This window comes from Marmota marmota, unplaced genomic scaffold (genome assembly GCF_001458135.2).
Source record: "Marmota marmota marmota unplaced genomic scaffold, marMar, whole genome shotgun sequence".
NCBI classification, from domain to species: Eukaryota; Metazoa; Chordata; class Mammalia; order Rodentia; family Sciuridae; genus Marmota; species Marmota marmota.
The window spans coordinates 27,843,574-27,869,042 of record NW_026000229.1 but is presented as its reverse complement, the minus strand read 5'-3'; the positions used below and the strand labels follow the sequence as shown (position 1 = coordinate 27,869,042).

Below are 25,469 nucleotides of genomic sequence, written 5' to 3'. Positions count from 1 at the left end.
TTGTTTTTAACTTGGATACCTTGTTAGAAGCTATGTAATCATCCAGCTTGACTTTGCAAGTTTATCTCTGTAGCAAGAGTAGTACTCTGGTAATGTACTAAGCAGAGCCTTTTAGGCTTTGGCCTTGTAGTTTTAAGACCCCCACCACCACTTTCCTAGTTATTTTCTGAGGTTATTTACTAATATTAATTTATACTACTGACCTCCTTGAGGTACAAATCCTAAAAAAAGGCTTCTAATAGGGCCACCCTACATTAGGAGCAAGAGCTTTTGTTAAGAATACATATGAGCTGGGTATGGTGGCACATGCCTGTAATTCTGGTGACTTGGGAGGCTGTGGTAGGAGGATTACAAGTTTGAGGCAAGCCTCAGCAACTTGGTGAAAACCCCATCTCAAGATAAAAAATTAAAAGGACTGGGGATGTAGCTCAGTAGTAGAGTACCCCAGGTACAATCCCCAGTACCAAACAAAACAAAACAAATGAGCAAGCAGCTAAACTTTAGCCCTTGGCCTTCTGTGTCCTAAAAATTTGGTGAGAGTGTTAGAGTCTGTTAACATGAGAGTTTAGACATAATCTTAGGGAAGGATGAATTTACTATGACAATACTTCTCTGTGCCAGGGATGAGACAATTCTAGGTGAATATAAGTAGAGGTCAACCTTTCCCTTTCCAAAAGCAACTGGATTTTTGACTGAGGAGATGTGAGACTGGCTAGATTTCAGTTAACTCAAATTCACTCTGGAGAAGAGAAAAATAAGTAAGAACCTTTGAGAGGAGGGGTAAGGGAAGGACTGTCAGAGGGTATGAACAGGTCATATGACCATGTCAGGATTTAACCAGAGAAGCAACAAAATAGAAGGTGGAGAGAAAACCAGAAAAGTAAGTTTTATGTTAAAGCTTTATGTTAAGATCTTTACCTCAAACTTTGCACATTCAGACTTTCTTTTTGACACAGGCCAGATTGTTCTACAGAATTGGGAGATAGAGCAACGTTATTCTTTTATTTTTCTTTTGCATTTTAACCTTACACTAAGATTTGACTCACACCACCTACATTTCTCTTGATTGGGAGATAGACCAGGTGGTAGAGAACTTGAAGTAATTTAGAAAAGACAGGAGTGCTTGAGGAAACAGTTGTGTCAGGGCAGTTTCAGGAAACTGTCTTATAAACTTAGAAAACTGGTATCCAGCCTGACCTCTTACTTTCCACATTGTATTAGGTCACTGAAAGAAGACCAGAGGTAAAACAAAAACCTAGCTTTATTCTTGCTATTCTCTGTACTTCTTTATATTCACCAAATTGTTAAAAATAAAACAACATTGAGCCAACTAATTCAAACCTAATTAATGATCCTTCTCCAAACAACATAGAATCAGCACTAGTTGGTAGGAATGGTTAACATTTGAAGATAAAAAAATTGGAAGGATCCTGGAAAGGGTCATTTTAAGTTATTGCCCTATTTTTCCTTTCCTCCTTTAAGAATATAGAATGTACAACAAGAATATGGAGCCTAGTTCTTTCCTGAATCTAATACTTGAACCTTGCTTTATGAAATTAAGTATGAAGGCAGAGAAAATGGTAATTAATAAGCTGGGCACGCTGGTGCATGCCTGTAATCCAAAGGCTCGGGAAGCTGAGATAGGAGGATCATGAGTTCAAAGCCAGCAACAGTGAGGTGCTAAGCAACTCAGAGAGACTGTGTCTCTAAATAAATTACAAAATGGGGGGGATATGACTCAGTGGTCGAGTGCCTCTGGGTTCAATCCCTGGTTCCAAAAAATGGAAAAGAAAAAAATGGAATAAAGGACATGCATTAGTAACTAAAGCCCTTTAAGAAACTAATTTTGTGTGTGTGTATGTGTGCACTCATATATAGATGGATGTGGGGATCAGACCCAGGCCTTTGTCTCTGAGCTAACCCCCAGCTCTGAAATTTTTTAAAATTTAAAAATGTATTCACAGATTTTAATTTTTAAATGTTTCATTGCACATAGACTGGTAAGCTGTAGAATTTCTAGGAACCTATCTTTTTTTTTCTGAAATTGCAAACAGAAGAACTCATCTCTGTTATGGTAAAATAAAGAATGTTATTAATGTCATTCACAATATTAAGCAGATAGAAGAAGTGTTCCTTTTTATTAGAAGAACTGAGGAACAGTACCTTTCAATAAACAAGGCTATTTTCTGTTGGGCAATAAGTTGAATTTCCCAAGGGCCAAAATCATGTCTGTTTTGCTCTGGTTTTAGATTATTCTTTCTGCCTGGTTTTACCTGTCAGGAATTCTGACCAACTTACTTTCTGTGTCTCACTTGGTACTTTGGATGCAGACATCCGCAGATTCAAGGATTAGACCTTTAAGAAACTGAAAGAAACCAAGTGTAGTGGTGCAGACCTGTAATCCCACTGACTCAGAAGGCTGAGGCAGGAGGATCCTGAGTTCAAAGCCAGCCTCAGCAATTTAGTGAGTCCCTAAGCAACTCAGTGAGATCCTGTCTCTAAGTAAAATACAAAAAAGGGCTGGGGGTATGGTTCAGTGGTTAAATGCCCCTGGGTTTAATCCTTCGTACCACCCCCCCAAAAAACAACAACAACAACAAATTTGCATTTATTTTTTTCAGGCTGGCTAGGGACCCATCTACTGGAGTTGAGGCTGTTTTTTTTCCCTACCCTTGTATAGAATATTTTTAAAATCATGAAATATTTCTAATGTAGAGAGTTAATATAATGACATATATATACCACCTAGCACTATAAGATACTAATAATTTGCTATACTTCACTTTTTAAAAAGAAATAACATGTTAAAGATATATGAAGTTATTGTGTAAAGCCAGTCCATCCTGATCCTAATCCCTTTCCTCATTCCTGAAGATAATCGTTATCATGAATTTAGAATTTGTCAATCTCATGGTATTTTTTTTATATTTTTGCTACATATATATGTAACCATAAAATAGCATTATTTTGCATGACTTTGAACCTGATATAATTGGTCTTAACAGGCACATTTCTATTTTCAGCACCCTGCCCCTGCCACACTAACACACCCACACATACACAAAACTGTACTGGGGAGTAGACCCAGGGATGCTCTTACACATATCCACAACCCTTTATATTTTTAGGCAGGGTCTCAGTTGCTGAGGCTGGCCTTGAACTTCCAATTGTCCTGTCCAGCTTCCTGAGTAGCTGTGATTATAGGCTTGTGCCATTATGCCAGTTTGCAGTTTGATTTTAATTTATATATTTTGGATGTTTCAACCATTTATATCTGTTTTTATTATTATATAGTAGTCTGTATAGACTCAAAATTATTATGTGTTTTTCTAATTTTGAAAGTTTATGTTTTTCAATTTTTTTGCCATTACAAAAACAACAACAAAAAATTTGTGTATTTGCAAGCATTTCTGTAAGGAGTTTACCTGGGGGGGGGGAAATCATTCATTCCTTCATTCATTCATGTACTTACACCAAATTGCTTTGAAATTCTGTAATTTAAACTGTCATCAATATTGTCTGAAAATTACTTTTTCTGCATTCCTTCTCAGACTTGATATGAACGGACTCAAAAGGTTTTCCCAGTCTGAAATGTTATCCTCATTTTGATTTTTGACAATGATATTAAACATTTTTACATAGATTTATTCATTGGTCAAGTTTATTTTTCCATAAATTGAAGAGCATATCCCACAAATTTATTTTATTTATACTACAAGGTTTTTGTTCATGGGTAACGATAGTTAATAAGTAGACATTTTTAATGAAATAACATATTGCAGGCTTATCATATATGTTCATTTAGAGAAGTGTTATTAGTATTTCATCCCTCAAGAATCTCTAAAGAGTTCTGTTAAAATGTGAAGAACCATTTCATCCTTATTGGCATTAAAAAATGCACAACCTGATGAACCCAAGTGTTATAAAGAATGTATTGTAGTGAGATCTGGAGCCCAGGCAGCCATGGTGAATTTCATTTTTGTAAGCTCTTTTTGATGAAGAGTAATTTAGCATTTGATTATAAATAAGTTTAATGCACCAGTAGTAGTTTATTGCTACATGCCCAGTTTGTATCATTTTACAAATTTGAAGAAAAGAGTATTTTCTGTAGTGGTGACTCTTTCCCTTCTTTTTTATCCTCTAGGTTGTATCAGAGTAAGATGGACGGTAGCTTTGATTGTGATTGTGGTGAGCTGGAGCCACCTGATCACTAACAAAAGACATCTGTCAACCAACAGTCGCCAGGGCTTCCTGTTGAAATATATAGCAACAAAGGAAGAAAAGAAGCAAAACGGAAATAGTGCTTACCAGCACCTTAGAATGATGCTGCTCAGGACCAGTCCAACACTGAATGTATCTGCACTGTGAGGAGAATGTTCATAGAAGCCTGTTGTGTGCATATTTATTCACATTTTTGTTAAATGTTAAATCGTTTAGCACAGTATATCTGAGTGCATAGTATGTCATTTCATTCCGTTTGAGTTTCTTGAGTGTTTTCTTTAAATGTCTGCAGAGTTGCTGCCCCTTTCTTGAACTATGAGTACTGCAATCTTTTTAAGTCTCAATATGAGTAGAGCTTTTTGAGCTTTAAATCTGAGGGGAACTCAACAGGCCTGGTTGGCATATGCAATGAACATCAAGAAACCATCTTGCTGTGGAAGCATAATTATTTTTCTTCTCCCTTTTTGAAAGATCTTTCCTTTTGATGCCTGTTTTCTTCCTTGTTTACACAAGTTCAACAATTCGAAAGGAAAAGGTGATAGTAAGGGTTTCAAAATGGCAGAGAAATTTGAAAGTCTTATGAACATTCATGGTTTTGATCTGGGCTCTAGGTATATGGACTTAAAACCATTGGGTTGTGGAGGCAATGGCTTGGTTTTTTCTGCTGTAGACAATGACTGTGACAAAAGAGTAGCCATCAAGAAAATTGTCCTTACTGATCCCCAGAGTGTCAAACATGCTCTCCGTGAAATCAAAATTATTAGAAGACTTGACCATGATAACATTGTGAAAGTGTTTGAAATTCTTGGCCCCAGTGGAAGCCAGTTAACAGACGATGTGGGCTCTCTTACTGAACTGAACAGTGTTTACATTGTTCAGGAGTACATGGAGACAGACTTGGCTAATGTGCTGGAGCAGGGCCCTTTACTGGAAGAGCATGCCAGGCTTTTCATGTATCAGCTGCTACGGGGGCTCAAGTATATTCACTCTGCAAATGTACTGCACAGAGATCTCAAACCAGCTAATCTTTTCATTAATACTGAAGACTTGGTGCTGAAGATAGGTGACTTTGGTCTTGCACGGATTATGGATCCTCATTATTCCCATAAGGTATGTGAAACGTCACTTCAGACAGATTTTTTTTTTTTTTTTTTTTAACCCAATGGTGTCTTTTTTTTGATGCAGATCTACTTTCACAATTTCCCTGCATTTGAAATGGTAGAGAGGGATCCTAATTAAATATACATCCCCAAAAGTATATGTTTATGTATTATAGTGAAGTTCCAGAGTATATGGTTATTTATTATAACTAAATTCTTGTATAGTTATTTCAAAGGGGAATATATTTTTCTCTGTTTGGGACAGCAGTGAGGTCCTACCTGAAGGAAAGACAGGGTGCTAGTCCAACCTTTAGGCCTTGCTTTTTTGACAATATTCTATACTATAGTTACACCTTTTAAAAATAAACTGAATTTAGTTTGAAATTTAAATTTGCACAAACAGTTGACAGTTTAGCAACTTTCCCTTAGCACTTGCTTCCGTGTAAAAATTTGATAGTATTTTCTAAACAGAACCCTATCTTTTAGTTTTCAATTGAAATCTAATATGGGACCATGATGTGTAAAATGTAAAAGTGAATCTACTTTGGTTATAAAGAATCATTGGATACTCTGATTGCTTGGCTTTCCGTAGTGTGTGTCACATTAAGGATATCTTTACTTCATTAAAAACAAACTAACCAAAAAAACCATAGAAATTGAGTACTGAACTGAAATGGATATACCCCCCCCTGCACACACACACAGCCACAACCACAACTACAACCACACCCACCCACACCCATACCCATCCTGTACTGGAGATTGAACCCCGAGCCTCTCACATACTAGGCAAGTGCACTGCCAGTCACCTACATCCCCAGCCCTTTTTCTTTTATTTTGAGACAGGGTCTTGCTAAATTGCCCAAGCTAACCTCAAACTCATGGTCTTCCTGCCTCAGCCTCCTTAGTAGTTGAAATTATAGGAGTGTGTTGCTACACCCAGCACCCATGTTCTCTTTAGAGCTAACAATGAAGTATTACATATAGAATACTGAACTAAGAGTTGCACTAACATTTACTTCCCTTTCTATACCTAACTAGCTTTATCACCTTAAGCTATATGACCTTAATCTTGAGTGTTATCACACTGTAAAAATGGAGTTAATATATACCATTCATAATTTCTCAGTTTTGATTTGAGGGTGAAATAAAACAATATAGGTGTGTTTTTGTCAAACAAATGTAAATAAAATTGATTAGGAGTGGGATATATAGTAGAGCCAGTTCCCCTGGGTTCTCAAAGAATAGGCTGGTATAAGTAGCAACTCTAGTGCTCTTCCCTGCTTTTCTCTTTGATTTGAAGAATACCTGATCCTTAATTATCTTAAGACTTGGAGTGAAAAAATAGCTCCTCTTCTGAAACATGTTTTGGATGTGTGGGCTGAAGTTAGCACTATATTCTTATGGTGTATTTTGGTCAGCAGACATGCCTGTTATCATCTTATAGATGGTATATTCTGGGGAAATGTAACTCACCCTCAAAAGTATAAGAACCTTAAAAATGATCTTAGAAATCAACAGTATTCTGGCTCCATATTAATTAGTTAACAATTTACTGGGTTTTTTTGTTTTGTGTTGTTTTGTTGGTAGTTCTTTAGCTAAAGTAAGCAAAAAAATAAAATATGTTTTTTATTTCTTGTTTAGGGTCATCTTTCTGAAGGTTTGGTTACTAAATGGTACAGATCTCCACGTCTTTTACTTTCTCCTAATAACTATACTAAAGCCATTGACATGTGGGCTGCAGGCTGCATCTTTGCTGAAATGCTGACTGGTAAAACCCTCTTTGCAGGTTTGTATTATGTAAAAAAAATTATCCACAAGAGAAACTAATTTTTCATTCATCTATAAGTGGGATTCATATAAAACAATTTATTATGGTCTGTTATATTAAAAGATGGTGTTTTTATTATTGAAAAAATTGAGAAAACTTAGTCACATATTCACTAACTTGGTCACTTTGTAAATTTAGTTAGAACTCTAGTTTTTTTTTTTTTTACATATACCATCTTATTTCCTAAACCTAACTTCATATTTTGTGAACCCACAATACTAGTTGAAAATCTGTGTTGATGTCTGATTTGCATAGTATAGTCTTTGTCATTCTCTGGTGAAATCCAAAAAATTTCTCTTGGTCACTTCATTATCTTTGTCGCTTGAACTGCCATATCCTTTTGCGTGACTACTGTGATCTTTCAGGAAAAAAAAGTTGTTTGTTTGTTTGTTAAGGTTGGATTATGGAGGAGTCAAAAAATGTGTCACAGAGAACTTAGTTAAGATGAGAAGCAATGTATGAGTTTATATAAAATTTAATTCTGACTATAAGAGCTGCAAACTTAAAAATTGTTAGTCATAGCTGAAAAGGAAGGCAAATGGAGTAAAAAGTTTTTCACTACATAGGAATAGTAAAGACTAGTAAAGAAGAGGAAAAAAAAAAACGTTATTGAAGGATGTTCATATGAAGGAATGAGCCTGGTACATTCATGAATCCACGAGAAAAGTTTGATGAAAGCAAGGTGGTCAAATAATAATATGGTATTTAAGACTAGTTAATATGGAGCCAGAATACTTAATCTCTTAGAAAGTAGGCAGAGGAGTTATTATTTGGAAAAGTAGGAAGCTGAAGATTTTTTACTTCAAGAAGTGATAAAATGGTGATCCAGGTCTTTTTTTTCTTTTTCCTTTTTTTTCAGTACTGAGGAAAACTACACAGGGGTGATCTATCACTGAGTTACATCCCTCGCCCTTTTTTTTTATTTTGAAGTAGGGTCTTGCTAAGTTGCCCAGCCTAGCCTCGAACTTGGGATCCTCCTGCCTCAACCCCCCAAGTAGCTTGTGTTATAAGCATGTGCCAATGCATCCAGCTCCTTTTTCTCTTTTGACATTTCTATTTTTCCATCTATAACCAGTGTTCAGAGTTGTTGGCCGTCTTTCCATTCCCAGGTTGTGCTAAATGTGGACGGGTAGACAGAGTCTGGTTACAAAAGAAAGATTAATAAAAGAACACTAGGGTGCATAGGAGAGTGTAGTTGAAGAAAGGATGGTATGTACAGATGCCCCCAAGTGTGTTTTACTTGTTACCATGCTTAGCTTACATAACATTAACAAGTTATTTATCTTCTTTTCCCTATATTTATCTGAAATTTCTTCTGTGATGTGTGATATTGATTGTATTTCAATTATAGAAAACTTTGAGATTATACCAGTTAATAAACTGAATAGTTAAGTGAATTGTTTCCTAGGAACAATACTGTGATTAGAGGTTACATTCCTGGTATTTGAGTATCTTTCAGCATATGTAAAATAATTATTGTATTATTTGTTGCTGTGTAACAACCCAGAACTTAATGAATTAAACAATAAACATTTATTATCTTACAGATTCTGTGGGTTAGGAATTTGGGAGTGGCTTAGCTGGGTGGTTCCAGCTCAGGTTTTCTCAGTCAAGATGTTGGTCAGGGTGGCAGTCAACTGAAGGCTCCACTGGGGCAGGAGGATCCACTTCTGGATAGCTTACTGACATGACTGTTACCAAGAGGCCTCAGTTTCTTACCAGGTGGGCTTCTCCATAGGACTTGCTTGAGTGTCATCATGGTGTAGAAGTCGGCTTTCGCTAGAACTAATGATACAAAAGAGCCAGAAGAAAGCCAATATATTAAAAAAAAAAAGTGTAGTTGAAATATAATTCACACACAGTTCACTCATTTAAAATGTATAGTTTGGTATTTAATGTATTTATCGGGTTGTATAGCCATCATTACCATCTAATTTTATAACATTTCCATCCCTCCTAAAGATACTTTGTAACCATTAGCAGTCACTTCCCCTACCTCCTAGGAACCGTAATCTTGTTTTCTGTCTCTAGATTTGCCCATTTTAAACATTTTATGTAAATAAAATCATAACAGTTATCATTTGTGACAGGTTTCTTTCATATGGCATTATTTTAGAGGTTCATCCATGGGGCATATTAGTACTTCATTCCTTTTTAATGACCAATAGTATTCCACTATATGGATATTCCTCATTTTGTTCATCTACTCATCAGCTGATGGACATTTGGGTTAATACTTTTTGGCCATGTGAATAATGCTGCTATGGATGTTTTAAGTTTTTAAGTTTTTGTGTTAACATGTGTTTTCAGTTCTCTTGGGAATATATACTTAGGTGTTGAATTGCTAGTGACATAAGCTCAGTGTTTGAAGAGAAGACGGTTTTCCAAAGCAGCTGCACTATTTTGCATTCCCTTCATCTAAGAATGTGTGAGGGTTCCAATTTCTCTTATGTTTTTATCAACCTTTAAAGTGTTATTTTTGATCCTAGCTGATAAGAAATAGTATCTCATTGTGGTTTTTATTTTCATTTCCCTAATAATTTACAATGTTGAACATCTTTCATGTGTGTGTGTGTGTGTGTGTGTGTGTGTTTAAGTTTTACATGGACACAATACCTTTGTTTGTTTGTTTATGGTGCTGAGGATCGAGCCCAGTGCCTAGTGAGTGCAGTACCACTGAGCTGCAACCCCAACTCTCTTTTATGTTCTTATTAGCCATTCTTATATCTTCTTTGGAGACTATCCAGATTTTTGCTCATTTTTAAATTAGGTTGTCTTTTTGAAAGAGTTCTTTACGTATTCTGGATAGAAATCCCTTATCAGATATATGATTTACATTTATTTTTTTCTCATGCTGTTCACAGACTGTCTTTTCCTTCTTGCTGGTGTCTTTTGAAACAAATTTTTCTTTTTTTTTTAATATTTATTTATTTATTTAAGTTCTCGGCAGACACAACATCTTTGTTTGTATGTGGTGCTGAGGATCGAACCCGGGCCGCATGCCAGACGAGCGTGCTACCGCTTGAGCCACATCCCCAGCCCTGAAACAAATTTTAATTCTGATGAAGTCCAATCTGAAAAATCATTTTCTAATTCAAGGTCATGGGTTTTCTTCTAAGTTTTAAAGTTTTAACTGTTCACATGTAGGTCTGTGATCTATTTTGAGTTTGGTAGTGGTCCATTTTCATTCTTTACATATAGATATTTAGTTGTCTCTGCAACATTTATTGAAAAAGTTTGTCTTTCCCCATCTAATTATCACGACTTCTTTGTTAAAAATCAGTTGACCATAAATAGAAAATATCTTTTTGTGACCTCATGGCAAAAGTTAGTGTCACTTCAGATTATCTTATGCATTAGAAGCTAGTCAATAGTACAGCTCACACTCATGGGGAGGGGAGTTGGGTTCTACCCTTTGACAGGAGACATCTAAGAATTTGTGGACATATTTTAAAGCTGTCACAAAAATGAATCAGGAATACTAAGGAAACAAATTTAAATCTATAGAATGTAAAAGCATTATGTCATGCTCCAAGTTAAAGAAACAGGGTCAGTAAATACTGCTGTGTTGATTATACAAAGGTACTTCATGTATTTTCAAATGTTCATTTGACACATTCAGACATCATTCAAGTATAGCAGTAAAAAGAACTGGACTTTAAAAAAACTCTAAGGTAGTATAAGAGTAATCATAAAATGATTTGAAAGCTCTAGCTTATAGTTACCTATTCATATTAGATTAACTATTCAATAAAAGCAGCATGGAGAGAGATCTGAGTGGTTATCAGGTATATGCTGCAAAGGAATAGCAACAAAAAACAGATTATACATTGATTTAAATCTATTTTTTTTAAACATATAGGAAGAATCAGTCTCGTTTTTCTGTGCATTTGTTTTATGTGTACATTGTCAGTGTCCATCTGTGGTCTTGTTCAGAGCCCATCCCTCTACTTGGGCAGTAGATGGTTTCTCTTCTGATTCTAGGCCAGCATTTCAATACTCTAGCATTATTATTATTATTATTATTATTATTATTATTATTATTATTCTGTTGCACCTTCATTTCATCCTTCTACTGGACCCTTTTTAATCAGTATTCAACTATTAGTATGTTTACAATGTTAAAAAAATCTCTAGCCAGGCATGGTGGCACACACCTTTCTTCCCAGCAACTCTGCAAGATCTTGTCTCAGAATTAAAAAAAAAAAAAAAAAACCAAAAAACTAGGGATGCAGCTCAGGGGTAAAGTGCCCCTGGGTTCAGTCCCCAGTACAAAAGAAAAAAATTCTCTCCCCTAAACCCACATCCTCCTCAACAACTTACACATACTTTTTTTCAAAGTAAATCTAAAAAACCCTGGTATATTCTGCTATCTTTAATTCCTTTCTTTATTTTGCCCGGAACCCTCTCTAATCAGGTTTTGTCCTCTACCAAAACTGCTTATCAGGGTCACCACCGGTGATACTTATAATGCTAAATCCTAGGTCAAATTTTTTTTTTTTTTTTTGCTTTTGAGACAGGGCCTCACCAAGTTGCTGAGACTGGTCTCAAACTTGAGATCCTCCTGCCTCGTCCTGTCAAGTCGGTGGGATTACAGTTGTGTGCCATCACACCTGCCTCAATTCTCATTTTATCCATCTCCAGCATTTGTCACAATCTTACCCTTTTTCTTTAAATGCTTTTTGTTTTCCACTTGTCTTTCTGTGTACCACTCTGTTGATTCTTCCTTTTCCTTACTGACCTTTTTTTTTTTTTAATAGTTTTTTTTCCCTGTTCCAGTATTTACTATTTGTAGGCCACTTACCACTTACTAACTAGACTAGTCCTTTTAAAACACAAGTCAGATCATGTCTTTCTGCTTAAACTGTAGGGTAATGCAAACCCTTTATATTCTGATACCGCTCTGACTTCATCTCCTACTATTGGCCCCATCTATACTTTTCTAATTGTTTCTGGGACACACTAAACCCACTTTTTTCTCTGAGCCTTTCTCCATCTTCCTCCTTATGAAAGTGAGTGAATTCCCTCACTTCCTTAATCCTTTATAAATTAACAACCCTCCTCCCACAGGGACATTACTCTATTTTTCTTTGTTGTGTTCATTATCATTTTATGTAGCGTTTACAGATTATCCATCTTTATCCACTAGATTGTTAACTCCATGAAAACAGGGACTTTGTTGTACAGCCGAATTCCTTAGTGCTCTGTAGGTAGTAGGAACTAAAAATTTGAATGAATTTCTAATAGTGGAAATACAGATTTTTTTCTTAGTCACCCATTTAGCCTTTATTTCCCTTTTATTCTATTAATAATGGTTCTGATTAGAAATGCTAACTAAGCCTAAACATAAATACAAAGCTACTTGTTGCATAAATCTAGTCCAACCTTCCTTCTCTTTTGTTGATGATGAAATCAAATCCTAGAGCTACTAAGTATTGTCTCCAGAGTAAAACCGTTAATTAGTAGTACAGCTAAGATTAGAGTCCAAGTTTCTGGAATCCTAATTCATTGCTTTTTTCCCCACTTCTTTGATAATCTTAGTATGAGGCCAGACTTTCAAGAGTCAGCTCCTTGTGGAAAGAGAACAGCTAAAGCTAAATATATCAGTAGGCAGAAATTGAAATAAATAGGCTAAGTAGACTAGTGATATTCAGAATGGTGAAATCTGCTAATTAATGATCCATTTGAAACTGTCTCCCTGCCCCACTGGTCATTACAATGTTTATGTTTATTGCCAAATAAACACAGAACAATGTATTTGTTATATTTGGTGTTTTTTACCCTCAGGTGCACATGAACTTGAACAGATGCAACTGATTTTAGAATCTATTCCTGTTGTACATGAGGAAGATCGTCAGGAGCTTCTCAGTGTAATTCCAGTTTACATTAGAAATGATATGACTGAGCCACACAAACCTTTAACTCAGCTGCTTCCAGGAATTAGTCGAGAAGGTATTGTGACTTCAGAGTAACCATGATGTTAATGCCTGTGTGTGTGTGTGTGTGTAAATATGATCTGTGTAGGGAAGCTCTTTGGGTATACAGCTTTCTCTTGAATAGTCTGTTGACACTTACATACCAAAACCTTCAATTCTTACTTCCCCTTTTTGACATTACCCTTAGGCTAAGATGTGTTTCTTCCTTCTGAATAATTTTCCAGGGTCAAAAAAATACACCCTTCTCTCTTGGTTCTAACACCATTTATTCTTTCAGCTTACCCTGATTTCCTGCTGTATGTGAGTGTATTGAATCACCGGCTTTTGTTAAGTGAGAGTTGAGTTCTCTGAGGGTTATATGATAAGTATGGGTATAAGTGTCATTTAGATGTAAAAAATTGAGACAGAGGAAGGCAGAGATGGGAGGAAAGAGCAAAACCTGAGCAAAATATGTACGAGTTTGGATTGGTATTAGGAGTGTTAGATGCCAAATGCAAGAGATTGTGCAAACTTGAAAATAGTAGAAACTTGGAGAGAATCACAACTTCATTGACCACTAAAACAATTTTATGTCTCAAGATGGAGTGATGTAAATAAGATACAAGTCTTTAACTTTTGTAATAAGGTAACATTTTCTTAAAAACATGAGACAGGAAAAATATTTTTCTTAAAAATTGTCTGATTTTGGGGCTGGGGTTATGGTACAGCGATAGAGTACTCGCCTAGCCCGTATGAGGCCTGGGTCCGATCCTCAGCACCATATAAAAATAAATAAAATAAAGGTATTGTGTCCAACTATAACTAAAAATAAATATTTTTTAAAAAATTGTCTGATATGTTTAAGAATTATTTTGTAAGGGCTTGAACTCAGGGGTAGACCCCTTGCCTAGCATACCCTGGGTTCAATCCTCAGGACCTTGAACACACATACACACATACACACACACACACACACACATACAGTGTCAGAAGTGTATTGTTTTCTCATCAAAATAGGAATAGGGGCTAGAGTTGTGCCTCAGTGGTAGAGCTCTTGCCTCACATGTGTGAGTCACTGGATTTGATTCTAAACACCACACATAAATAAATGAATAAAATAAAGGTCCATCAGCATCTAAAAAATATTTTTAAAAAAAAGTTAGGAAGTTTCCTAAACCCATTAAGCTTTCTCTTTATTTTATCTCTATTTTTCCTGTCACCCTCTCTCATCAATTATATGTGGTACAAGGTAATGATTATTAAAGTGTTTAACAAGTATTTTGAAAATACAGGCACTGTCTTTTTTTTCTCAAATGTACTAGGAACTTATAGATGCCCAAATAAGAAGCTTACTTAAAGATTCTGATTAAATTTTAGCATTTCTTAATTTCTAACCAGTTTTAAAGTCTCTCAAGTCAAATTCTGTTGCTGGTTGCACCTAACTTTGTAGCCACTATCATGATATCCCTGTTTGTAACTAAATGGCAGTCATGTAACATTTGACTAAGCCTCAGTCATCTATGGAGCCATCTTTAAAATGCAGGCTTAAATTGGAATTCAGAGTTGGGGTGGGAAACAAGGGGGATATCTATTTTTAAAACTTTGTACAGTTGTGATTATACTCAGCCAGCTTGAGAGACATTTCTCAGGTAACCTGGATCTGCTTCAGAGTCATTGTCACTGTTTCTTTCTTTCTTTTTTTGGTACTGGGGATTGGGGATTGAACCCAAGGGTACTTAACCACTGAGCCACATCCCCAGCCCTTTTAGTTTTTTTTATTTAGAGACAGGGTCTTGTTGAGTTGCTTAGAGCCTTGCTAAGTAGCTGAGGCTTCTTCATTGTCACTGTTGCTGAATCTTACTGAAAGAGGACATTGCTCTTGAAGCATTCTTAATCTTAATAATGCTCTTGAATCTTTCTTTTCTCTACCCTTATTAGGGTAGAGATTGTGTCAGCTTTGAACCAAGCTGAATGTTTGTCTGATGCTGATAATGGGTTCATTGAATTAACCATTGATGTTCACATATGGCAAAACTGTGTTTGCATTCAGTGGGTGCAGTGCAGAGTGGGTAACATTCCTGAGACTAAAGATTTATTGCCTTACGCTGTTTTCTTCATGAGTAACATTGAAGTTCTGTTTTTGGAAAGAAGACATTCAGAGGCAAGGGGTATTTGTTAAAAATACATGTTCTCTCCGTGCACTGTTTATAATCTACAGAAGTAGGATTAAATACATAAATAAACAGGATTAAATACATATGAATATAAGTATTCATATAAGACTACTAGGAACTCCACTCTTAATATCTTTAAGTGAATACCCTCTTTTTTACTTCTTTTCCTTCTCATGCTAAGTATTTCTATATCTTAGCATACTAATACCATTGTAGCAGATTTACTGGTTTTCTCTGGTGCAGTGCTGTCCAATAGAACTTTCTATTCTGATGGAAATGTTCTGTATTTCTAGTTAAGCCTACCTGGCTAGTTTTTCTTTCTTATAGCTCCTTCTTTCCACCTGCCACCTGTAGTTCCCAGATGCTAGGGACTTTATAGAATGTTTTTCTTATGTAGTTAAATATATCCCCCTTTACTTAAAGAATGTGATTGTGCTGGATCACCATCTATAACTCTTTGCCTCCCAGTTTCTCTTTTTGGGGACCCGTGGCCTCAGAACGAGATGGATTCTCTTGCAGCAGAACCATTGATGCATTTTGAAATGACTTTCTAGATAAGGGAAAATGAGAAGAGTAAGGAGAAATAGCAGGGAACACAAGAAAGACCCTCAGAACTTATCCCCTGAGGGGCTTGAGTAGCAATGAGCCTTAGGTTTCTTCTTTTGGGCCCTTATTGGACTGATGGTAGAGTTGAGTGAGGTGTTATAAAATAAATAGCTATAAGCATGTCAGCTATTTATGTTAATGAGAAGCTGGGTCTCTTCTAGCCCGCAGTGCCCACCTGTAATCCCAAAGTCTCGGAGGCTGAGGCAAGAGGATTAGAGTTCAAAAACCACCCTCAGCAAAAGTGAGGTGCTAAGCAACTCAGTGAGACTGTCTCTAAATAAAATACAGAATAGGGCTGATGATGTGGTTTAGTGGCCAGGTGCCCCTGAGTTCAAAAAAAAAGAATAGGTTCTTCTAGAGTACAGGTGTTAGTTTTAAAAGGACTTTCTTTCCCTTTGAAATAGAAAGTGAGGATAAGAGGACATGTGAAGCTGGGCGTGGTAATGCACGCCTGTAATCCCGGTGGCTTGGGAAGCTGAGGCAGGAGGATTGTGAGTTCAAAGCCAGCCTCATCAACTTAAGGCCCTAAGTAACCGAGTGACAACCTGTCTTTAAATAAAATATATTTTTAAAAAAAGGGCTGTGGAGGTGGCTTAGAGCCCTTGGGTTCAATCCTGGGTACCAAAACAAAAAACAAAAGGACATGTAAGAGACCATAGTGATTAGATAGGAATTGAGATAAATATGAATTGGGTTTATATGTTCAGGATGATAGTAGAATTAGAACATAAAGATTTGTTCAAGGGGCTGGGGATGTAGCTCAAGCAGTAACATGCTCACCTGGCATGCACAGAGCGCTGGGTTCGATCCTCAGCACCACATAAAAATAAAATAAAGATGTTGTGTCCACCGAAAACTGAAAAATAAATATTTAAAATTTTTCTCTCTCTCAAAAAAAAAAAAAAAAGATTTATTCAAAAGAGCAAGTGTTAAATTGAAATTTCACAGTATGAATTTGTACTGAGCCAGATGTGATATTGCATCTAGTTTTCATCACTATTGTATGGCTGTTAGAGGAGAGAAAGAAGATGGTGGAAATGATCCAGGGGGTTAAAGATGGATGATAATGCACAATAGTGTGTGGGTGGTATAGGGACAGCCTGAAGCTAGGTAAAGACATAGGAAGGCCTGACAGACTAGTTAATAGGAAGAATTTGGTGTATGGTTAGTCCCTCCAGAATTCTAAAATGATAAAGTGTAATGTGTGAACTGTGCTAGAGTGTGATTAAGGTAAACAGCAGCAGCTAAGTTAGTGAAGGAAGGGGAAGGGAGAAAGGCTTTTATTAAGACCAGACACTGTGCCTTAAATTTTTATACTTGATGAAATTAGAGTTTAGTAAGTTTAAGTAGCTTATCTAGCACTACACAACTAGTAATTCAGTTAAGCTAGAGAGTTGAAGAGCTGTGGGAATAAGACCCTAGGTATTAGGTTAAACCATATTAAATTGCTGTTATTTGACCATTTGACAAAAACAGCAATTTCATAGAGTATTAGTGTGTGGCCATAATAAGGGTACATTTCAAATATTTACCATGTTGATGGAAGAAATGGCCTTTCTTTTTAATCAGTCAGGTAATTTTATTTCTCTGACAAATATTAACTTACCTTTAGTTATGTAGTCTATTTTTTTCCCTTTATCAGTTGGCAGACCTCTTAAGTACAGTTAAGATGTTTTGTTCCTATTTTGTAGTAAGAAGTGGTAAAATAGTCATTCAACTAGTCATTTTTATTGAATGAGACCAACATTTTCAGTTTTTCTACAGATAAAAATTTCTACTCTTCTTACACTGCAGCACTGGATTTCCTGGAACAAATTTTGACATTTAGCCCCATGGATCGATTGACAGCAGAGGAAGCACTCTCTCATCCTTATATGAGTATATATTCTTTTCCAATGGATGAGCCAATTTCAAGCCATCCTTTTCACATCGAAGATGAAGTTGATGATATTTTGCTTATGGATGAAACTCACAGTCACATTTATAACTGGGAAAGGTAAATTGATTTTAAATTAGAAAAACAGTGAACCAAAGTATTCAAATTATATATGATAAGACTATGCAAAAGTCAAGATTTTTAGTAATGGCACTTTTGGGTTTCTTGCTAAACTTACTAATATCTTTAAATAGCCTTTAGGTAATTTAAATATTTAATATTTATTGGCTAGGAAATAGATAATGAAGGCTATTTTGAATGTCTTTATAATTTGCATTCCTTAAAGTCTTTTAAATGTGAAATCTGGAAATCTGAACCATAAACTCACAGATTTTAAAATCTTTTGATTTTTTTCCGCTGGGGATGGAACCCAGAGCCTTGCCTAATGGTTGCACTTCGCCATTAAACATATACCTCCATCCCAAGACTGGTTTGATGTATCAGTAAGAGAATATCACATTGTGTAACATGTAGATTTTTTTTTTTTTTTTAAATTCAGATTGTTGGTCTCCAGTAAACCTTCACTTCTAGTCTGTCTTAATTACCAGAATGAAAATTTGTAAGGTACCTGAGATTAGATATCTTCATTTTGTGGCCATAAAATATTCGTTTGAAACATGTGGAATTAAACTATAGATAGGCCAGCCACCTAGATATGTATCTGCAGTTGTATGAATAAAAGAATAGGTAAAAAGGGAGAAATGAGACGAATGTTATTACCCAGTATACATGTCTGATTACACTACTGATATGACTGCACCATATACAGCCAGAGGAATGAGAAGCTGTGCTCTACTTGTATACAGTGTGTCAAAATGCATTCTACTTTCATGTATAACTAATTAGAACAACTTTAAAAATTAAAAAAAAAAAAAGGGAGAAATGATATTTGGTCTTATTTAAGAGTAGAACACTCAATTCTTCATGGAAATTAAAAGATCCCATTGCAGTTATCAAATATCATCTCCTAGTATTTTGTGAAGTAATAGATCTTACCTGTCCCCCAACCCCCTTTTTTTGTACTGAACCCAGCGGCGCTTAATCACTGAGCCACATCCCCAGCCCTTTTTTTTTTTTTTTTTTTTTTTTTTTGAGATAGTTTTTCTACAGATAAAAATTTCTACTCTTCTTACCACTAAGTTGCCGAGGCCAGCCTTGAACTCAAAATCCTCCTGCCTAAGCCTCCCAAGCTGTTGGGATTATGGGCATGTACCACTATGCCTGGTTTACCTATCTTGTTATTTGACCATTTGACAAAAACTGGGTATGGTGGCACAAGCCTGTAACTGGGTATAGTGGCACACGCCTATAATCCCAACTGCTCAGGAAACTGAGGCAGGAAGATTGTAGTTTTAAATCTAGCCTCAGCAACTTAGCTAGGCTGTAAGCCTTGTGAGACCCTGTCTCAAAATAAAAAATAAAAAGGGCTGTGGCTCAGTGGTTAAATGCCCTTGAGTTAAATTTTGTGTAAGTTCTAGTGAGGCAGAGAAGGCTCACGACTGTTATCACCTTGTAGACCTAGCATAGTGCTTTCACATAAGAGACACTCAGTGAATTTGAAAATGATATCATACATGGAATAACCCCAGTGTATTATTTTCAGGTACCATGATTGTCAGTTTTCAGAGCATGATTGGCCTATACATAACAACTTTGATATTGATGAAGTTCAGCTTGACCCACGAGCTCTGTCTGATGTCACTGATGAAGAAGAAGTACAGGTTGATCCTCGAAAATATTTGGATGGAGATCGAGAAAAGTATCTGGAGGATCCTGCTTTTGATACCAGTTACTCTACTGAGCCTTGTTGGCAGTACCCAGATCATCATGAAAACAAATATTGTGATCTAGAGTGCAGCCATACTTGTAACTACAAAACAAGGTCATCATCATATTTAGATAATTTAGTTTGGAGAGAGAGTGAAGTTAATCATTATTATGAACCCAAACTTATTATAGATCTTTCCAATTGGAAAGAACAAAGCAAAGAAAAATCTGATAAGAAAGGCAAGTCAAAATGTGAAAGGAATGGATTGGTTAAAGCCCAGATAGCGCTAGAGGAAGCATCACAGCAACTGGCTGAAAAAGAAAGGGAAAAGAATCAGGGATTTGATTTTGATTCCTTTATTGCAGGAACTATTCAACTTAGTTCACAACATGAGCCTACTGATGTTGTTGATAAATTAAATGACTTGAATAGCTCAGTGTCCCAACTAGAGTTGAAAAGTTTGATATCAAAGTCAGTAAGCCGAGAAAAACAGGAAAAAGGAATGGCAAATTTGGCTCAATTAGAAGCCTTGTACCAATCTTCTTGGGATAGCCAGTTTGTGAGTGGTAGGGAGGAATGTTTTCTCATCAATCAGTTTTGTTGTGAAGTCAGGAAGGATGAACAGGTTGAGAAGGAAAACACTTATACCAGTTACTTGGACAAGTTCTTTAGCAGGAAAGAAGATACTGAAATGCTAGAAACTGAGCCAGTAGAGGATGGGAAACTTGGGGAGAGAGGAAATGAGGAAGGATTTCTGAACAACAGTGGGGAGTTCCTTTTTAACAAGCAGCTTGAATCCATAGGCATCCCACAGTTTCATAGTCCAGTGGGGTCACCACTTAAGTCAATCCAGGCCACGTTAACACCTTCTGCTATGAAATCTTCCCCTCAAATTCCTCATAAAACATACAGCAGCATTCTGAAACATCTGAACTAAAACACTCAGCAGACATTTCTTTTTGTATTCTTCATGAAATGTGTTTGTCTTTTTTTTATTACTAGTGTTTAAGTCATTTTTTACTTGAATCAGATGGTGTCATTTAGTAAGGATTTTTATTAGTTCTTGGTTTTTAAAATCCAGAATTTTTTTCTACATGAGATAGTTTTCATTTTAACTGGCATGTCATTTGCACACAAAAAAGAATAGAGCAAAATAATGCAATGCAGGAGGAGACAAAAGAAATGCACTAAGACAAGTAAAAAACATTCTCTCATAGAACAATGATCTGTTTTACAGGAAACAAAAATCTTGCCTTGAAATTTACACAGTGAGACTGTACATAATTGCATGAAAATATCTATTTTTTTCCTAAAACATTTTTCATTCATTAGTATTTTCCAGTTTTTCATACTGTACACATTTCTTAAAACACATGATACCAGCAGCAACTGAAAATGAATGCCGAATTTGGTACACATGTGTTATCTACCTCAAGGTAACAAAAGTATGTGGCAAAACATATACCACCCATAGTGCTTCACAATATGCACTTCTATTTAGCCAGCGTTTATTGTAGTAAACTATTAAGACTCATTGTTTATAAATGTTCTGGTATTCATTCTTTATAGTGAAGTGTTAATACATCACATCTTATTTATTTTAGCAAATCAGTATATTTTCTGTATTTAATTATAAAATTAACTTAGTTTTAAAACTTTATTTGTAACTACACTTTTTCCATTTGGCACTATGGTTTGTTGCCTACCCAGCTGAATATATAATATCAGCTTATCCTAAGGCTGTCCACGTACTTAATTAAGTGTTCATTTTAAGTAAAGTACTCACTGTGTATAGGAATTTGTATTTTGGAGGTGCTTGATCTATCTACAAAGAAAAATTAGGAATTACTTTATTATAAAATGCTCCTAGAAGTCTTAATTGTGTTTATTTTTTAAAAATACTGTAATGTTAGACTTGTGTGCATGGAAGTAATTAAGGTACATCATTATTGTAGTTTTAAAGTTGTACATGATAAGACATTTTTTGTTTTTACTGTATGTTTTTACCGAATGATCTATTCCCCATCCCAAGGCAAGCATGAATAAAATTAGGTTAAATGTAGCATGTGGCATCGCAGTCTCTTAGAATTTGTTTCATCTATTTTATTTTACTGAATACTGTCTGTATCTTTGGCTATCCTGTTCGAAGAAAAAGGACAAATAAAACATGGCCAGCAAAAATGGCTCCTGTTTCACTCTTTAGGTAATGAAAATTATCTGTTAGATGGAAAATTACTACCAGACTTCAGTTCCATTTCTTAGTATCTTTGAATTGTGGCTTTAAATTATTAGTCTAAAGGCTGAAAAGTAAAGTCATCTTTGTCTTCACACAAAAATCTTACATTAACTTCACACATTAAGATGAAATAAAGCCTTATATATTTGAACATTTATATGGAATAGGTGTGGAAGGTGTGAACTATGTAGAGAAACCTGTAAATATATTTGGTGTACAAATACATTTTTATCTTCCTGTTTTTAATTCCTGAATATATAGCCAGAATTGGGATTGCTGTGCCATATGAAAGCTCTTATTTTGAGAAGCTGCTATAATTTTTTTCCCATAGTGACTGCAACAGTTTACAGTACCACCAACAAAGGGTTTCAATTTTTTCATATCCTTGCCAACTTTTTTTCTTTTGGTACTGGGGACTGAACCCAGGAGTACTTTACCACTGAACCAAGTCCCTATCTCTTTTATTAATTTTGAGGCAGGGTTTTGCTAAGTTGCCGAGGTTGGCCTCAAACTTGTGGTCTTCCTGCCTCAGCCTCCTAAGCCACTGGGATTACAGGTGTGTGCCACCGCACCCAGCCTTTTTGGGGGGACATGGGGGGGTGGAGGGGGTAATGACTCTCATAAAGGATATGGGATGCTCTCGGATTTTTGATTTGCATTTCCATAATGATTTAATATACATATTCTTGTATGCTTTTTGGCTATCTGTCATCTCTGGAGAAATGTCTTTTTAAGTTCTTTGCTTATTTTTAAATGGTATAGTTTAGCTGTAGGAGTTCTTCATTCAAGATATTAACCTCTTATGAGATATTGTGGTTTGCAAATATTTGCTCCCATTTGTAGACTGCCTTTTCATTTTGTTTCACTTTGTTTTCTTTGCTGCACAGAAGCTAAATTTGATGCAGTGTCACATTTTTGCTTTTGTTGCCTGTGCTTTTGGTGTCATATCCAAGAAATCACTGCCAAATCCAGTGTGGTGAAACTTCCTATGTTGTATAATTTTGGGTTTAGATTTTTGTTTTGAGTTGATTTTTGTATACAATGCAAAGTTAAGGTCCAACTTCTTTCTTCTGCATGTGGATATCCAACATTTATTGAAGATATCCTTTCTCCATTATGTAGCCTTGGCATCTTTGTTGGCGATTATTTGACCATGATAGAGTTTATTTCTGTTTTTTTTTCTTCTTCTTCTAATCTATTTTCTTTTTCTTTTTTTTCTTTTTGAAGAGAGGAGAGAGAGAGAGAGTTTTTTTAATATTTATTTTTCAGTTTCGGTGGACACAACATCTTTATATTTTATTTTATGTGGTGCTGAGGAGTGAACCCAGCGCCCTGTGCATGCCAGGCGAGCACGTTACCGCTTGAGCCATATCCCCAGCCCCTTCTTCTCTATTCTTATACAGTGTCCTGCTTTATGCCTTGTCAGAGTTTTTGATAGCCACCTGGCTCTCTTGGCTACTATTTGCATGGAATAACTTTCCATCCTTTTCACCTTCAGCTTATGCATGTCCTTGTATTTAAAGTTATTCCCTTTAGATAGCATATAGATTTTTTAGTTTATTTAGCCACTTTGTCATTTAATTAGGAATTTTAATCCATTTATATTTAAAGTAGTTACTGATAGGGAAAGACTTTCTATTGCTATGTTGTTTTCTAAGTCTAATAGTTATTTTGTCCACTTTTACTCTTGCCACCTTACTTTGTGTTTGATTTTTCTTTTCTTTCTTTTTTTTTTTTTTTTTTAGGTGATGTGTTTTCATTCCCTTTTCATTTTGTTTTGGGCATCTTTTATAGATTATTCTCTTTGTGGTTACCATGGGAATTACATAAAGCATTGTGGTCATATTTCTTGCACTTTAGGAGTCTTGTTAACAAGAAGTCGGGGACTAATCTGACATGATGAAGATTTGGGCTTACTTTTTCTTCTGTTAGGTGCAGGCTCTCTGCTTTAATTCCTAGGTCCTTGGTCCACTTTGAGTTGAGTTTTGTGCATGGTGAGAGATAGGGGCTTAATTCATTTTGTTGCATATGGATTTCCAGTTTTCCCAAAAAAGCAGCATTTGTTGGAGGAGGCTGTCCTTTCTCCAATATATATTTTTGGCACCTCTGTCTAATGAGATAACTGTATTTATGTGGGTTTGTCTTTGCATCCTCTATTCTGTACCATTGGTCTACAAGTCTATTTTGGTGCCAATACATGCTGTTTTTGTTACTATTGCTTTGTAGTATAGTTTAAGGTCTGGTATTATGATGCCACCTGCTTCACTCTTCTTGTTAAGGATTGCTTTAGCTATTCTGGGTCTCTTATTTTTCCAGATGAATTCCATGACTGCTTTTTCTTTTTCTATTAGGAATGTCATTGGGATTTTGATTGGAATTACATTTAATCTGTATAGTGCTTTTGGTAGTATGGTCATTTTGACAATATTAATTCTGCCTATCTAAGAACAAGGGAGATCTTTCCATCTCTAAGGTCTTCTTTAATTTCTTTCTTTAGCATTCTGTAATTTTCATTGTAGAGTTCTTTCACCTCTTTTCATTGATTTCCAAGTTTCTTTTTTTTAGGTTATTGAAAATGGGGTAATTTTCCTAGCTTCTCTTGCAGAGGGTTTGTCATTGATGTACAGAAATGCCTTTGATTTGTGGGTGTTGATTTTATATCCTGCTACTTGCCAAATTCATTTATTAGTTCTAGAAGTTTTCTGGTGGAATTTTTTGCATCTTCTATGTATAGAATAATATCGTCGGCAAATAGTGATAATTTAAGTTCTTCTTTTCCTATTTGTATCCATTTAATTTCTTTCGTCTAATTGCTCTGCCCAGAGTTTCAAGAACTATGTTAAATCAAAATATTTTCAAAGTGAAACTCAAGATATATCACCTTTGCTTCTAGGTTAAAAAGCTAGTTGATAGTATTGTTCCTTACAAAATTTTTTTATTTAAAAGTACCATTTTTAAATCAGATTCTGTGGTATTACATAGACTATATTTGACTAGTGGATGTCATCAAGCAGACTGGACTGCTCTTTATCAGCCTTTTTGGTTCCCATTTACTTTTCAAAATCCAAGAGAGGTTCTATCCTAAATTGGTCTACCATGTACACAATATTAATCAGTTTCAACTGTAGTTTTACCCTATGCCTGTTCAGTTAGGGTTGCTTATTCAGGTTTAGCATCTGCGTAGACGAAAAAGAGTGCTGAACTCTAGGGAGATCTGAGTTTTAGACTTAAGTTTTATCACTCACCTGTTGTCTCTTGATCTCATTAAATCCTCAACTCCTCCACTTCCTGTTACTGGGGTTTGAACCCAGAGATGCTACATACCCTTACCTGAGCTACATCCCAGCCCTTTTTAAGACAGGATCTCACCAAGTAGCCAAGGCTGGCCTTGCATTTGCAATCCTACTCCCTCGGTCTCCTGAATCTCTGGGATTATAGGCAAGTGCCATCTTATCTGACTTAAATTTCTTTTAATTAGAAAGTACATACTACTTGAACCTGACAATCCAGTCTTCCTGGAACAGCATTTAATAGGACAGTTTGTGTTGAATACTAACCCATTATAAGAGTACAAAGATTAGTCCTTGCCAGGGTGTGCTTCTTAACAGATTTTACTCCTTTAATATCTATATTAGACTGGCCACAGTGAAGGGCCTTTTAAACATTGAGAATGAAGTTTTTC

At 35.8% G+C, this 25,469-nt stretch overlaps 1 protein-coding gene across 6 annotated transcripts in view; it reads left to right on the top strand.

The window, feature by feature from the left end:
* Positions 1-21,613, top strand: part of Mapk6 (mitogen-activated protein kinase 6) — a 33,903-nt gene extending 12,290 nt beyond the window's left edge. For 4 of the 6 annotated variants that reach the window (XM_015480647.2, XM_048793519.1, XM_015480649.2 and 1 more), the window contains exons 2-6: positions 4,145-5,331; positions 6,966-7,110; positions 12,940-13,104; positions 17,642-17,843; positions 19,387-21,613. In XM_015480647.2, the coding sequence (XP_015336133.1) occupies positions 4,777-5,331; positions 6,966-7,110; positions 12,940-13,104; positions 17,642-17,843; positions 19,387-20,488 (2,169 nt within the window). In that variant the 5' untranslated portion in view covers positions 4,145-4,776 and the 3' untranslated portion in view covers positions 20,489-21,613. Of the gene's footprint in view, positions 1-4,144; positions 5,332-6,965; positions 7,111-8,699; positions 8,875-12,939; positions 13,105-17,600; positions 17,844-19,386 lie in introns of those variants that run through there. The other 2 variants (XR_007343918.1, XR_007343919.1) reach the window with 2 other exon arrangements.
* Positions 21,614-25,469: the final 3,856 nt, after the last annotated feature.